Source organism: Anolis sagrei, chromosome 13 (assembly GCF_037176765.1).
Source record: "Anolis sagrei isolate rAnoSag1 chromosome 13, rAnoSag1.mat, whole genome shotgun sequence".
Taxonomy (NCBI): Eukaryota; Metazoa; Chordata; class Lepidosauria; order Squamata; family Dactyloidae; genus Anolis; species Anolis sagrei.
Genome location: NC_090033.1, coordinates 5096443 through 5113084, shown reverse-complemented (window position 1 = coordinate 5113084; position 16642 = coordinate 5096443). Strand labels below are relative to the sequence as shown.

Here is a 16642-nt window from a genome sequence, read left to right as displayed (position 1 = left end):
TTGACAATGATGTGCCATGGAAACCAGGAGGACTTTGTCAACAGACTGATCACACAGGATGAAAACTGGGTCCATCACTCTGATCCTGAGACTCAAGTCCATTCAATGCCATGGAAGCATCCTGATTCACCACCTCCAAAGAAGGCACGTGCCCAACTCTCAGGATTTTGGGACCACCACGGAGGAGTATTGATGGATTTCCTAGCAAAGGGGACCATGGTCACTGGGGTAGACTATGCCGAAGATATGGCAGGAGGCCATCAGAACCAAGAGACAATGTGGCATGCTCTCCAAAGGTGTCCACCTCCTGCAAGACAATGCACCAGGTCCCAACTCACCTGTTGTCCAAATGGAAGAAGCATGCTCCTCTGGCTTTGAAGTTCTACCACATCCACCTGATTCACCCAACCTCACACCATCTGACTTCCACCTCTAGAATCGTAGAATCCTAGAGTTGGAAGAGACCTCGTAGGCCATCTAGTCCAACCCCATTCTGCCAAGAGGCAGGAAAATCACATTCAAAGCACCCCCGTTGGGAATCAGCCTGTGCTTGTGTTTCAGGATCCTGATGTGGGAAATGATGAGAGAAATGATGGTGCTGAGGCTGAAGTACAAGATGGAGATGGTTTGGTCAATGATTTTCAGGCAGACAATGACAGAGAGGCCCCAGTGCAAAGGGCAGTTTCTCATGAGAATATTCCTGCTGGGCCTAGCAATGATGGTTCACTCCCTCTCTCTGTGAGCTCTCAAGATTTGGGTTTGGAAAACAATCTGACTCCTGGGAATTTTAATAAGCAGCCAGATAGGGAGCTGAAGAATAGGCGGCTGGAGATTAGCCAGAATCGACAGCAAACTCGGTGTTTACGTCGCTCTGAAAGGCTTCGTCTGATAAGGAGTAAATGTGGGGGAAAGCGAAACCAATTCCTGAGTTTTGGGATATAAGGTTTGCCTCAAGGGGAAACCTGTTAGATCAGGCATCGTTTGGAAACCAAGTTCATGTGCCATGGAAATCCTGTTCAAGGGGTTTTGTTCTGTGGAGTTTTTAGCCTTTTAGATTGTCTTTGCATCCTGTTTGATTCCTGTTTGGATTAATGCTGCATTGGTTTGCTTTTATTTCTTGTGTGGACATTGTTTTGTGTTACAGCTTTTTATGGACTTATTAGTTTTTGGAACTTGCTTCTTTTCTTAGAAGCATTTATTTTTTCTGGCTATTTACTATGCTTCAATAAAAGAAGATTTGTTTCTTCACTCTTCATGTGGTGTGCTTTAAAGTCAGAGGGCTTTTTCCTGATCTGGAGTGAAGCACTCAAAACTGAGCCAAGTTTCATTGCTCTCCGTCCACAGGAAATGGGTCAGGGGGAATCTTTAGTGAACTGCCCTCATATTTGAGAGGTGCTGAAACATTTTTTAGCAATCACTGCCTCTGCCTCGCCTTCCCTCCTTTTCCAGCACTGATTGGCTGGAGAGGCATGCCAACAGGTTTGGCTTCGCCTCTCAGCATGACCTGGTTACTCTGTGACCAGGATGCAAACACAATCCTGCAATCTTTACCTGCAAATCTTTACCTGCACAATCTTTACCTGCAAAAGTTCTCTGCTCACTGGGTCCCCTGGCTGCTCACATCTTTCCAGAAGCAGGAACGAGTTGAATGCTCTCCATCTCTCTTGACAATGATGTGCCATGGAAACCAGGAGGACTTTGTCAACAGATTGATCACACAAGGTGAAAGCTGGGTCCATCACTCTGATCCTGGGACTCAAGTCCAGTCAATGCCATGGAAGCATCCTGATTCACCACCTCCAAATCTTCTTTTATTGAAGTGTAGTAAATAGCCAAAGGAAATAAATGCTTGTAAGAAAATCAGAAGGTTCCAAAAAGTAATAAGTCCATAAAAAGCTGTAACACAAAACAATGTCCACACAAGAAATAAAAGCAATCCAATGCAGCATTAATCCAAACAAGAATCAAACAGGATGCAAACACAATCCAAAAGGCTAAAAATTCCACAGAACAAGACCCCTTGAACAGGATTTCCAGGGCACATGAACTTGGTTTCCAAACGATGCCTGATCTAACAGGTTTCCCCTTGAGGAAAACCTTATATCCCAAAACTCAGGAATTGGTTTTGCTTTCCCCCACATTTACTCCTTATCAGACAAAGCCTTTCAGAGCGACGTAAACACAGAGTTTGCTGTCGATTCGTCACAGCTACATCCCAACACACGCGAAACTTAAGAATCACAGGCTCCTTTTGATTCAAATTCTTAATATTGGGGGGGGGGGGGGGGGAGCAAGCAGGTATGTCGGAACTCGTTTCAAAAGTGCTAAACATCCCAACTACATCCGAACCAAGGAAATTTCTGCGTCAAACACATAAGTCTGTTGTTTATAGTCGCTTCAAAAGATGGGAGAAGTGTCCCCCCCCCCCCCCCCCCCGAGGTGGCACCCATGGAGAGAAGGACTCAGAACTGGGCCAAGTCCCATTGCTCTCCATCCACAGGAAGTGGGTCAGGGAACATCTTTAACGAACGCCCCTCGTACATGTGGAAAGCACCCCTTTCCATTGACCAAAGGAGATTCTTTTTCTTAATCAGACAGATTGCTAATTAACGTGGGCCTCGGGGAAGCTGTCTGTGAGAGGAAGGTTGGAAATCAGCAAATAAAGGCGCCCAACTTGGGACGCGCGGGGGTTTAGGGGCCCGTGTTATTCTCTACCTCCTCATGAAAACGAATGAATACATTAAAAATGTTTGGATTGGGCAATGCGCATCTCTTCCTCTCTCTCGCACACATACATACGGATCCCTCGCTAAGCTAAAAATATCCGAGGAGCTTGATGCCTCAAGGAATCGCGTCGGCTTTCTGGAAAAACACACACACACACACACACACACCAGAAAGCAGAGACAATGCAGCTGAAGTAGGTCAGCGAGCATCCGTTATTTGGGAAGAGGAAGATAAGCTCTCGCTAAAAAGGAAACCCAAGCCGTGCCTTTGGGACGAGGATCAAAAAGACGGAATGGCAGAGTGACACCTCTCTGAACAGCCGGCTTCCGCTGTCTTCACCAAGAAATGCCGTGTTTAACATCACAGGGATTGCAAGGGATCCCAAAGGTCATCTAGACCTGGGCTTATTATAATTTTTTTTCTACTCGGGACTCCTTTTTGCCTGAGATATGTTCATGCCACCCCTGAGTGTATCTATATAAATAAAAATGTAATGTTCGTTCGTGGGGTTAACATAACGCAAAAACCACTGGATGAATTGGCACACAATTTGGACACTACACCTCTAACAGATCAACGAGTGACCATCACTCATAAACCCTTCCCAAAAAACAGCCGAAAAGACTTAAAAACCCAAAAAAGCGAGGCCTCAGTGTGTTAGTAGGCCTCAGTATGAGTAGGCCTCAGTGTTAGTTCGCCTCAGTGGGTGAAAGGTGTCAGTCTGAGATCCCTCAGTGTGAGAGGGCCTCTGTGGGAGAAAGGCCTCAGCGTGAGGTAGGCCTCAGTATTAGTAGGTCTGGTGTGAGAAGCTTTGGTGTGAGAGAAGCCCCAGGGTGAGGGCCATTGTATTTAAAGCTCCAGTATGAGTAGGCCTCAGTGTTAGTTTGCCTCAGTGGGTGAAAGGTGACAGAGAGAGCCCTCAGTGTGAGAGGGCCTCTGTGGGAGAAAGGCCTCAGCGTGAGGTAGGCCTCAGTGTTAGTATGTCTGGTGTGAGAAGCTTTGGTATGAGAGAAGCCCCAGGTTGAGGGCCATAGTGTTTAAAGTTCCAGTATGAGTAGGCCTCAGTGTTAGTTTGCCTCAGTGGGTGAAAGGTGTCAGTCTGAGATCCCTCAGTGTGAGAGGGCCTCTGTGGGAGAAAGGCCTTAGTGTGAAGTAGGCCTCAGTGTTAGTAGATCTGGTGTGAGAAGCTTTGGTGTGAGAGAAGCCTCAGGTTGAGAGCCATAGTGTTTAAAGCTCCAGTATGAGTAGGCCTCAGTGTTATTTCGCCTCAGTGGGTGAAAGGTGTCAGTATGAGATCCCTCAGTGTGAGAAAGGCCTCAGTGTGAGGTAGGCCTCAGTGTTAGTAGATCTGGTGTGAGAAGCTTTAGTGTGAGAGAAGCCCCGGGTTGAGGGCCATTGTGTTTAAAGCTCCAGTATGAGTAGGCCTCAGTGTTATTTCGCCTCAGTGGGTGAAAGGTGTCAGCTGAGATCCCTCAGTGAGAGAAAGGCCTCAGTGTGAGGTAGGCCTCAGTGTTAGTAGATCTGGTGTGAGAAGCTTTGGTGTGAGAGAAGCCCCAGGTTGAGGGCCATTGTGTTTAAAGCTCCAGTATGAGTAGGCCTCAGTGTTATTTCGCCTCAGTGGGTGAAAGGTGTCAGTCTGAGATCCCTCAGTGTGAGAGGGCCTCTGTGGGAGAAAGGCCTCAGTGTGAGGTAGGCCTCACTGTTAGTAGGTCTGGTGTGAGAAGCTTTGGTGTGAGAGAAGCCCCAGGTTGAGGGCCATTGTGTTTAAAGCTCCAGTGTGAAGGCTGCTGCGTGTAGAAAGCTGCTGTGCGAAGCTCCTGTGTAAATTCGGTGTAAGAGGAGGCTCAGTGAGAGCGAAGCTGTTTATCTGCATGAGAAAGAAGCCCAGCGTGGAAGCAAAGAAGGAAGTACAAAGAAATTTATTTGTGTTATGGAAACCTTGTTCTTGTAAATAGCGCAACCATATCATTCTACTACAAAGAAAAGCCTCCAAAGGAAGAGGTAACATGGGTCTGAGTTTTTTTGTTAGTTTTTTCACTTTGGGCTACTGGTGCTGGGTCACGTTGCTGCTAATAAGTTAAACATTTATGAGGAGGGTCATTTTTGATATGACCCATGGATACGTCAAGGGTCATTCAGTTGGGACGGGAAAGTGCCACATGAATTTCTACACCAGATTGTATACATTATCTGTTTCTTGTGGCGTTTCCTCATTGTTCTGCTTTATTTCCATCTGCAGGAATGCCTGGACAAGTTTGGAGACAGCCTTCAAGAGATGGTCAACTATCACATGGTAAGTCAACACTTCTGTGCAATTTGCTATTGGGATCAATCACAATATTTAGTGATTATTAGCTATGCTTCGAAATACAAGGACCTTCTTGATATCCAACTGCATCAATAGTGTAAATACACTCCTCCTTATAAAACCACGAGCGATAACAACTATTTTGGAGCTTGAAAGGGTGACTATGATCCATGATAAACCAGTATCACGAGGGTACAATGGCATTTTGAGTATTCTAAATGCTTTTGGGGTTCCCCCCTATCCTTTCGGCAAAGGCCGTACTTAATTTTGGTTCTGCAGAAGATGCTGAGTTTGCATTTAAGACGGAATCTGGTCTGCAGCTGAACTCCAGACAGAACGGAGGAGACAGCTGGGAAATGGTTGCAACTGTCATCAGCGAGGAAAGGAAGGATTCGCATCCCTGTTATGTTTTTCATCCTTGTTTTGACACCTTGAGATCCATCCAAGTAGAAAGACCAGCCCTGTAGGGTAAAATGGGTGTCCAAGAGAGAGGCCTAGAACGTTTCCTTCTCAGACCAAGGCAAGAAAGAAAAAGGGAATTTAACAACAGTAATCCCAAGTCTGTTTACGCTTGGTTTACAGTAGACTATAAGTTAACCAGCGTCCATGGGGATTGGGAGATGATAGATAATAGAGTTGTGCGCGCAACCGTTTTCTTTCGTTTCCCATCGTGGTCAACTGTGAATCGTACATATGATAGTTTCTGCACCTGAGCAGACAGCTTCGTAACCTTCTAGATAGATTTGAAAAACTTTGGTGGTTAGCCCCGCCCACTCTCCCCTTGCGAGTATAAGTAGTAGGTGGGCGGTGCCACAGCCTCAGTTCTTTTCATCCGCCGCTTATGCAGCAGTTACGAAACCTCTCTCTCTCTCTGATCTTTGACTAGTTTTTATTATTATTTTATTGTATTGTCGAAGGCTTTCATGGCTGGAATCACTAGGTTCTTGTGGGTTTTTTCGGGCTATAGGACCATGTTCTAGAGGCATTTCTCCTGACGTTTCACCTGCATCTATGGCAAGCATCCTCAGAGGTAGTGAGGACCTCACTACCTCTGAGGATGCTTGTCATAGATGCAGGCAAAACGTCAGGAGAAATGCCTCTAGAACATGGCCTTATAGCCCGAAAAAACCCACAAGAACTTATTATTTTATTATTTTATTATATTCTTATTATTAAACTGTGTTACTGATTTGGTTTTCGCCTGGACTACACTCCATATCAGGCCGGTAATGGTGTTTACTTTCTCTTTTATGTGTGTGTGTGGGGGGGGGGGGGGGGGAGGTTGATTGGCACGAATGGGTGCACTATGTGTCTCTGTCTATGGGCTTGCCTTTCCCTTCTGTGCCTCAGAGAGACATATGTTCCTCCTTCACACACACATCTATTCTTTCGTTACTTTCGTCACCTTGGGGAACGTGTAACGGGAAGGCCCCTCCTGGTACGAAGGCCCCTCCGGTATGAAAATCAGCTCGACCCAAAAGTAAGCATGAGCCAATCCTTGCTCTTCGCCATCAATGGCACCCAAGGGGCCTCTGAGGCTAGAGCATTAGAGGCGGCAAGGAGGAGGCTCTGCCCACTCGGCAGCAGCTTTCACCTTCTCACCACCTGTGCTACTCCTGGCTTCGGAAGCCCCTTGGGCTCCGTTGACGGGCACTGCCAGGCCAGCTTGGCAGCGCCATCAACGGCGCTCAAGGGACCTCTGATGCCTTCTCCTCACAGCGGAGGCAGCGAGGAGGAGGCTGCTACCGAGTGGGTGGAGTGTCCCTATTTCACGGATTTTCACTTATCGCGGGTGCTCCTGGAGCCTACTATAAGTAGAATGAATACCGTTTGACATGGCTTTAACTGCCATGGCTCTGCGCCAAATAATCCAGAGGAATACCCTTGCTGTTGCTGGGGGGATGCCAAGAGGAATGGTAGTTCTCATGAAGCTTTTCCTTGATTTGAGTCTACTGGGAGGAGGCTGGTAGCCATGTTGTGGGGGGCATTCACAGTGTTCAACCTTATTTCTCTCATTTAGCAGCAACTTCCTGTCACACATTGGGGGGGGGGGGGCAATGGCAGCTAACTTGTAGAGTTTATCAACAGGTGTAGGTTTAAGACATCCTGTGATTATTCTGCATGTTTCATTCAATGCCATGTTCACCTGGTTTGCATGGAGTGGTAGTTCTCATGAAGCTTTTCTTTGATTTGAGTCTACTGGGGGGAGGCTGGTAGCCATGTAGTGGGGGGCTTTCACAGTGTTCATCCTTATTTCTCTCATTTAGCAGCAACTTCCTGTCACACATTGGGGGGGGGGGGGCAATTGCAGCTAACTTGTAGAGTTTATCAATAGGTGTAGGTTGAAGACATCCTGTGATTATTCTGCATGTAGTTTGGCGAGATGCTAAAAACACTATCTATTTCCCAAAGAAATTTAGCATAGTGTTCCCTCGCTATTTTGCGATTCGCTTATTGTGGACTTGCTGTTTCGTGGGTTTTTCCTCCTCCCCCCAGGAGCTTTGGGGGGGGGGAGAAGAGGAGGAGGGGAGGGGGAGCCAGGTGCTGTGCCTTATCCTGGGGCTTGTCTCTGGCCTCATTGGTGGTGGCCTCCTCCTCCTCCTCGCCTCCTCCGTTGCTCCCTGCTCCTTCCTTGGAGACCTCAGCCGAGCCTGGCATCGCCATCAACGGTGCCCAAGGGGTCTTTGAGGCCGGGAGCAGCGGAAGTGGCGAGGAGGAAGAGGCCATTGCCGAGTAGGGACACTCTGAGCACTCGGCGGCGGGTTCCTTCTCGAGTCTAGATGCACCGTGAGTGCCTGAAAAATATTCCACGTGCGGGTCGATCTGTAAATAGAAATGCGATTTGTTCCTCCTACACGTATTTTTGCACTCGGAGTCCTCTATTGCGTTCGTTCCGCATCCAGACTAACTTGTAGAGCTTATCAACAGGTGTAGGTTTAAGACATCCTGTGATTATTCTGCATTTAGTTTGGTGAGATGCTAAAAACACTATCTATTTCCCAAAGAAATTTAGCATACAGTGTTCCCTTGCTATTTTGTGATTCACTTATTTCGGATTTGCTGTTTTGCGGGGTTTTCCTCCTCCCCCTGGTAGCCATGGGGGGAGGAGGGGAGGGGGAGCCAAGGATTATGCCTTATTCTGGGACTTGTTCCCCGCTCCTTCCTCAGGGACTTCAGCCGAGCCTGGCATCGCGATCAACGGCACCCAAGGAAGGGGCCTCCGAGCCTGGGAACAGCAGAGGTGGCAAGGAGGAGCTCACCGCCGAGTGGGCAGAGCACCCCTATTTTGCAGATTTTCACTTTTCACGGGGGGTCCTGGAACCGAACCTCCTCAATAAGTGAGGGGACACTGTATTTGCATTCTCTCCGTTGCTAAATTTTTGGATTTCTAAATGCTCCGCTGAAGTTTTATGGCAAGGCTAAGTGTTTGGGCACCGAAGGAGGAATCAAAATTGGCGTGCAATGCTCTCATTTGGATGTTCTCTTTGGGAATGAAGACCAGATCATGTGGAAGTCTAAGAGAGAAATGGGGCATTTTCGACCACATCCCTCTCCCAGCGCACAACAAGAGCATCCAAGTATCATGGGATCTGCCCCCAGCTAAAGTAGCGGTTCCAGATCAATGGGCTTTCTCTTTACAGGCTGCTGCCTTCGTTCGGGGCAGTGAGGCAATGTAATGGCATTCGGGATTACGTCAGCCCCGGCTGTTTCCTAGGGACCATTAAGCCACACTCCGGAACCACAGAGCGGCTCCCTTTTGGGGTTGGGATCGTCCGTGCGAAAGGTCACTGTTTTTCCCTTCTGACAGAGCTGTTTCCGAAATACGAGAGCGAGTTTCCATGTCGCTAGCAAAGCAGTTCCCAACTGGGCACGTTGCCAGACTCTCCAGTGTTCCCGGTTTGACAGGGACAGTGCTGAAACCACCACCACCACCACCCACCTTTGAATTCAAATGCCCTGTTTTTGCTCTTTTCGTCCCATTTTGGCTTTTGGTGACCCTAAAAACACATTGCCTGATTCAGAGCTTGGTCGAGTTCATCCATCTGGAATGGGGACTCCTTCTTTTCCTAATGCTTTCCACCCTGGAGGGAGGAAAAGAGTCCCTGTTGTTAGTATTCTAGGTTTCTGGGCTTGGCCTCATGTAAGCCGCCCGAGTCCCCATTGGGGGAGATGGTGGAGGGGTATAAATAATGATGATTATTATTATTACTAGCTGTACCCTGCCACGCTTTGCTGTGGCCTATAGTAAATCTTTTCATAGTAGAGGTAGATATCTGGTCTATTATGAAAGAGAGGTACCTTCTCTCTTTCCTTCATTCCCTCCCCCTTTCTTCCTTTGCCTCCTTTCTTCCCTCCATGTTTCCTTCCTTCTTTCACTTTTTATTTGCTGTGGCCAACTTTCCCTCTTTCTTTCCTTCTTTCCCTCCTTCCTTCCTTCCCATCTTTCCTTCTTCGCTTCCTTCTCTATCTCTTTCCTTCCTTCCCCCTTTTTCTTTCTCTTCTGCTGTCTCTCTTTTCTTCCTTCTCTCTTTCCTTCCCTCCCTCTTTCTCTACATCTTCCCCCTTCCTTCACTCCCTCTTTCCTTCCTTCATTCCCTTTTTTCCTCCTTCCTTCTTTCCCCTTTTTCTTTCCCTCCCTCTTTCTCTCATTTCTTCCTTCTCTACCTCTTTCCTTCCTTCCCCCTTTTTCTTTCTCTTCTGCTGTCTCTCTTTTCTTTCCTTCCATCTTTCCTTTTCTTTCCTTTTCTTCTTCCTTCTTTCTCTAACTTTCCTTCCTTCCCCCTTTTTCTTTACCTCCCTTTCTCTTTCTTCCTTCTTTCCTTCCCTCCCTTTCTCTATGGGAAGGGGGGCGGGGCTTGGAGGGGAAGAAGAGGGAGGGGGAGGAGGGATGGATTTGGACAGGGCGGGAAGGGGCGGGGCTTGGAGGGGAAGAAGAAGGAGGGGGAGGAGGTAAGATTGGGGAAGAAGAAGGAGGAGGTAAGATTGGAGCGTGTTGTGGTGTGTGTGTGTGTGTGTGCTGTGGGGGAGTGAGGTGACATGTTCGTGTTGGGCGGGGCGAGGGAGGGAGGTGCGGAGGGTGCGTTGGCCGTTCGGCCATGTGTGCGCGCGCGCCGGGGACTTTGCGCCATTGCGCATGCTCAGTTGTTTTGTCCTTTTGTGAGTGTGTTGTTGTGTTGTTTTTTATTTTGATTAGATATGTTTGTACCTTGTGGGTTGTGGTAGGTGCATGGGAATTTTGGTTAATTTTCATTGGGGGATTTTTGAGTTTTGCTCTCCCGTTCGACACCCCTTTCAGATTTATATATATAGATTATTATTATTATTATTATTATTATTATTATTATTATTTTACATGCAGCAGCCTTCACATTGGAGTATTACACATGATGGTCTTCAACTTTGGGCTTCTCTCACACCGAAAATTCTCACACCAGGCCTTCTCATACTGAAGCCTACTAACACCAAGGCCTAACTCACACTGAGGCTTTTCTCCCACTGAGGGCTCTCTCAGACTGATGTCAGATGGGTAACAGTAGGAGACTCCGTATTATCCGACATATCTGACGTTCTGCTAGCCCGTGTATGTCGGATAAGTGTAGAATGAATACCATTTGATGTGGCTTTAACTGCCATGGCTCTGGGCCAAATAATCCTGGGAGTTGTAGTTCGGTTTTATTAATTTTGCATAAATTAGTATAAAACTGACAAAAATAGAAGGCGCAAAGGCGGCTAAATATCTTTTGACCAAAAATGGGCAATAGTAACGGCATTGTGTGTAGCCTCCAACAATTCCTCCTCTGTACATGAGGCAGGGCATAGTGGACAAGCATACTGATGCGAAGTTGTCTGCTCTGCTTCACAGTCACACAAAGTTTGGGATTCTTTTAGGTAGGGCCATTTTGCCAGGTTGTCTTTTGATCTGCCCACTCTGCTTTAGAGTCTATTCAGGGACTTCCAGGTTGCCCATTCTTGGTTTGCCCCTCGGGGAAGACCCTCTCTTGTGGGGGGCCATCCAGTTGGGATTTCCTGGTTTAGCTGCTCAGAGGGATACCCTTGCTGTTGTTGGGGGGACGCCAAGAGGAGTGGTAGTTCTCCTAAAGCTCTTCCTTGATTTGAGTCTACTGGGGGGAGGCTGGTAGCCATGTAGTGGGGGGTTTTCACAGGGTTCAGCCTTATTTCTCTCACACTTAGCAGCAACTTCCTGTCATACATGGGGGGGGGGGGGCAATGGCAGCTAACTTGTAGAGTTTACCAACAGGTGTAGGTTGAAGACATCCTGTGATTATTCTGCATGTAGTTTGGCGAGATGCTAAAAACACTATCTATTTCCCAAAGAAATTTAGCATAGTGTTCCCTCGCTATTTTGCGATTCGCTTATTGCGGACTTGCTGTTTCGTGGGTTTTTCCTCCTCCCCCCAGGAGCTTTGGGGGGGGGGGAGGAAGAGGAGGAGGCGGGGAGGGGGAGCCAGGTGCTGTGCCTTATCCTGGGGCTTGTCTCTGGGCTCATTGGTGGTGGCCTCCTCCTCCTCCTTCTCGCCTCCTCTGCTGCTCCCCGCTCCTTCCTCGGAGACCTCAGCCAAGCCTGGCATAACCATCAACGGTGCCCAAGGGGTCTTCGAGGCCGGGAGCAGTGGAAGTGGTGAGGAGGAGGAGGCCGCTGCTGAGTAGGGTCGCTCCGCTCACTCGACGGTGAGTTCCTCCTCCTCACCACCTCTGCTGCTCCCCACTCCTTCCTTGGAGACCTCAGCCGAGCCTGGCATCGCCATCAATGGTGCCCAAAGGGTCTTTGAGGCCGGGAGCAGTGGAAGTGACGAGGAGGAGGAGGCCGCTGCTGAGTAGGGTCGCTCCACTCACTCAATGGCGAGTTCCTCCTCCTCACCACCTCTGCTGCTCCCCACTCCTTCCTCGGAGACCTCAACCGAGCCTGGCATCGCCATCAACGGTGCCCAAGGGGTCTTTGTGGCCATGAGCAGTGGAAGTGGCGAGGAGGAAGAGGCCATCGCAGAGTAGGGACACTCCGCTCACTCGACGGCGAGTTCCTCCTCCTCACCACCTCTGCTGCTCCCCACTCCTTCCTTGGAGACCTCAGCCGAGCCTGGCATCGCCATCAACGGTGCCCAAGGGGTCTTTGTGGCCATGAGCAGTGGAAGTGGCGAGGAGGAAGAGGCCATCGCCGAGTAGGGACACTCCGCTCACTCGACGGCGAGTTCCTCCTCCTCACCACCTCTGCTGCTCCCCACTCCTTCCTTGGAGACCTCAGCCGAGCCTGGCATCGCCATCAACGGTGCCCAAGGGGTCTTTGTGGCCATGAGCAGTGGAAGTGACGAGGAGGAGGAGGCCGTCGCCGAGTAGGGACACTCCGCTCACTCGACGGCGGGTTCCTCCTCCTCACCACCTCTGCTGCTCCCCACTCCTTCCTTGGAGACCTCAGCCGAGCCTGGCATCGCCATCAACGGTGCCCAAGGGGTCTTTGTGGCCATGAGCAGTGGAAGTGACGAGGAGGAGGAGGCCGTCGCCGAGTAGGGACACTCCGCTCACTCGACGGCGGGTTCCTCCTCCTCACCACCTCTGCTGCTCCCCACTCCTTCCTTGGAGACCTCAGCCGAGCCTGGCATCGCCATCAACGGTGCCCAAGGGGTCTTTGTGGCCATGAGCAGTGGAAGTGACGAGGAGGAGGAGGCCGTCGCCGAGTAGGGACACTCCGCTCACTCGACGGCGGGTTCCTCCTCCTCACCACCTCTGCTGCTCCCCACTCCTTCCTTGGAGACCTCAGCCGAGCCTGGCATCGCCATCAACGGTGCCCAAGGGGTCTTTGTGGCCATGAGCAGTGGAAGTGACGAGGAGGAGGAGGCCGTCGCCGAGTAGGGACACTCCGCTCACTCGACGGCGGGTTCCTTCTCCTCACCACCTCTGCTGCTCCCCACTCCTTCCTTGGAGACCTCAGCCGAGCCTGGCATCGCCATCAACGGTGCCCAAGGGGTCTTTGTGGCCATGAGCAGTGGAAGTGACGAGGAGGAGGAGGCCGTCGCCGAGTAGGGACACTCCGCTCACTCGACGGCGGGTTCCTCCTCCTCACCACCTCTGCTGCTCCCCACTCCTTCCTTGGAGACCTCAGCCGAGCCTGGCATCGCCATCAACGGTGCCCAAGGGGTCTTTGTGGCCATGAGCAGTGGAAGTGGCGAGGAGGAAGAGGCCATCGCCGAGTAGGGACACTCCGCTCACTCGACGGCGAGTTCCTCCTCCTCACCACCTCTGCTGCTCCCCACTCCTTCCTTGGAGACCTCAGCCGAGCCTGGCATCGCCATCAACGGTGCCCAAGGGGTCTTTGTGGCCATGAGCAGTGGAAGTGGCGAGGAGGAAGAGGCCATCGCCGAGTAGGGACACTCCGCTCACTCGACGGCGAGTTCCTCCTCCTCACCACCTCTGCTGCTCCCCACTCCTTCCTTGGAGACCTCAGCCGAGCCTGGCATCGCCATCAACGGTGCCCAAGGGGTCTTTGTGGCCATGAGCAGTGGAAGTGACGAGGAGGAGGAGGCCGTCGCCGAGTAGGGACACTCCGCTCACTCGACGGCGGGTTCCTCCTCCTCACCACCTCTGCTGCTCCCCACTCCTTCCTTGGAGACCTCAGCCGAGCCTGGCATCGCCATCAACGGTGCCCAAGGGGTCTTTGTGGCCATGAGCAGTGGAAGTGACGAGGAGGAGGAGGCCGTCGCCGAGTAGGGACACTCCGCTCACTCGACGGCGGGTTCCTCCTCCTCACCACCTCTGCTGCTCCCCACTCCTTCCTTGGAGACCTCAGCCGAGCCTGGCATCGCCATCAACGGTGCCCAAGGGGTCTTTGTGGCCATGAGCAGTGGAAGTGACGAGGAGGAGGAGGCCGTCGCCGAGTAGGGACACTCCGCTCACTCGACGGCGGGTTCCTCCTCCTCACCACCTCTGCTGCTCCCCACTCCTTCCTTGGAGACCTCAGCCGAGCCTGGCATCGCCATCAACGGTGCCCAAGGGGTCTTTGTGGCCATGAGCAGTGGAAGTGACGAGGAGGAGGAGGCCGTCGCCGAGTAGGGACACTCCGCTCACTCGACGGCGGGTTCCTTCTCCTCACCACCTCTGCTGCTCCCCACTCCTTCCTTGGAGACCTCAGCCGAGCCTGGCATCGCCATCAACGGTGCCCAAGGGGTCTTTGTGGCCATGAGCAGTGGAAGTGACGAGGAGGAGGAGGCCGTCGCCGAGTAGGGACACTCCGCTCACTCGACGGCGGGTTCCTCCTCCTCACCACCTCTGCTGCTCCCCACTCCTTCCTTGGAGACCTCAGCCGAGCCTGGCATCGCCATCAACGGTGCCCAAGGGGTCTTTGTGGCCATGAGCAGTGGAAGTGGCGAGGAGGAAGAGGCCATCGCCGAGTAGGGACACTCCGCTCACTCGACGGCGAGTTCCTCCTCCTCACCACCTCTGCTGCTCCCCACTCCTTCCTTGGAGACCTCAGCCGAGCCTGGCATCGCCATCAACGGTGCCCAAGGGGTCTTTGTGGCCATGAGCAGTGGAAGTGACGAGGAGGAGGAGGCCGTCGCCGAGTAGGGACACTCCGCTCACTCGACGGCGGGTTCCTCCTCCTCACCACCTCTGCTGCTCCCCACTCCTTCCTTGGAGACCTCAGCCGAGCCTGGCATCGCCATCAACGGTGCCCAAGGGGTCTTTGTGGCCATGAGCAGTGGAAGTGGCGAGGAGGAAGAGGCCATCGCCGAGTAGGGACACTCCGCTCACTCGACGGCGAGTTCCTCCTCCTCACCACCTCTGCTGCTCCCCACTCCTTCCTTGGAGACCTCAGCCGAGCCTGGCATCGCCATCAACGGTGCCCAAGGGGTCTTTGTGGCCATGAGCAGTGGAAGTGACGAGGAGGAGGAGGCCGTCGCCGAGTAGGGACACTCCGCTCACTCGACGGCGGGTTCCTCCTCCTCACCACCTCTGCTGCTCCCCACTCCTTCCTTGGAGACCTCAGCCGAGCCTGGCATCGCCATCAACGGTGCCCAAGGGGTCTTTGTGGCCATGAGCAGTGGAAGTGGCGAGGAGGAAGAGGCCATCGCCGAGTAGGGACACTCCGCTCACTCGACGGCGAGTTCCTCCTCCTCACCACCTCTGCTGCTCCCCACTCCTTCCTTGGAGACCTCAGCCGAGCCTGGCATCGCCATCAACGGTGCCCAAGGGGTCTTTGTGGCCATGAGCAGTGGAAGTGACGAGGAGGAGGAGGCCGTCGCCGAGTAGGGACACTCCGCTCACTCGACGGCGGGTTCCTCCTCCTCACCACCTCTGCTGCCCCCCCCCCTTCCTTGGAGACCTCAGCCAAACCTGGCATCGCCATCAACGGTGTCCAAGGGGTCTTGGAGGCCAGGAACAGTGGACGTGGCAAGGAGGAGGAGGCTGTTGCCGAGTAGGGACACTCCACGCACTCGACGGCGGGTTCCTCCTCGAGTTTAGATGCACCCTGAGTGCCTGAAAAATATTCCACGTGCGGGTCGATCTGTAAATAGAAATGCGATTCGTTCCTCCTACACGTATTTTTGCACTCTGAGTCCTCTATTGCATTCGTTCTGCATCCAGACTGAATGTCTGTGTGGGAGGCGAGTGCCCCTTGCGAGGAGGAGGTGCTCACGAACATATTGCAGAAGGAGAGGGATGGAGGTAGAGAAAGGGAAGAGATCGGAAGATGGAATGGCACGGGTGAACTCTTCCAATTCCTGGGTTGTTGTAGGTTTTTCGAGCTGTCTGGCCATGTTCCAGAAGCATTCTCTCCTGACATTTCGCCCACATCTATGACAGGCACCCTCAGAGACTGTGAGGTCTGTTGAAAACTAGGAAAGTGGTTGTATATATCTGTGGAAAATCCAAGAAAGAACTCTTGTCTATTGGAGCTAGGTGTGAATGTTTCAATTGGCCACCTTGATTAGCATTTGATGGCCTGAAAGTTTTTACGTGTGGTTTGTTACTGGCTGGGGGAATCCTTTGTTGAGAGGTGATTAGCTGTCCCTGATGGTTTCTTATGTGGTGAAAGTTTTTAGGTGTGGCTTGTTACTGCCTGGGGGAATCCTTTGTTAGGAGGTGATTAGCTGTCCCCGATTGTTTCTTATGTGGTGAAAGTTTTTAGGTGTGGCTTTTAACTGCCTGGGGGAATCCTTTGTTGGGAGGTAATTAGCTGTCCCTGATTGTTTCTTATATGGTGAAATTTTTTAGGTGTGGCTTCTTACTGCCTGGGGGAATCCTTTGTTGAGAGGTGATTAGCTGTCCCTGATTGTTTCTTATGTGGTGAAAGTTTTTAGGTGTAGCTTGTTATTGCCTGGGGGACTCCTTTGTTGAGAGGTGATTGGCTGTCTCCGATTGTTTCTTATATAGTGAAAGTTTTTAGGTGTAGCTTGTTACTGCCTGGGGGAATCCTTTGTTGAGAGGTGATTAGCTGTCCCTGATTGTTTCTTTTGTGGTGAAAGTTAGGCATGGGGGAATTCTTTGTTGAGAGGTGATTGGCTGTCCCCGATTGTTTCTCATGCGGTGAAAGTTTTTAGGTGTAGCTTGTTACTGCCTGGGGGAATCCTTTGTTGAGAGTGATTGGCTGTCCCC

General features: G+C 51.4%; 1 protein-coding gene across 1 annotated transcript in view; it reads left to right on the top strand.

Moving 5' to 3' along the window:
* Window positions 1-16642, top strand: part of ACAP3 (ArfGAP with coiled-coil, ankyrin repeat and PH domains 3) — a 130558-nt gene that overhangs the window by 51286 nt on the left and 62630 nt on the right. Inside the window, 1 exon segment of the mRNA XM_067473012.1 lies at window positions 4967-5020. Within this exon segment, the coding sequence (XP_067329113.1) occupies window positions 4967-5020 (54 nt within the window).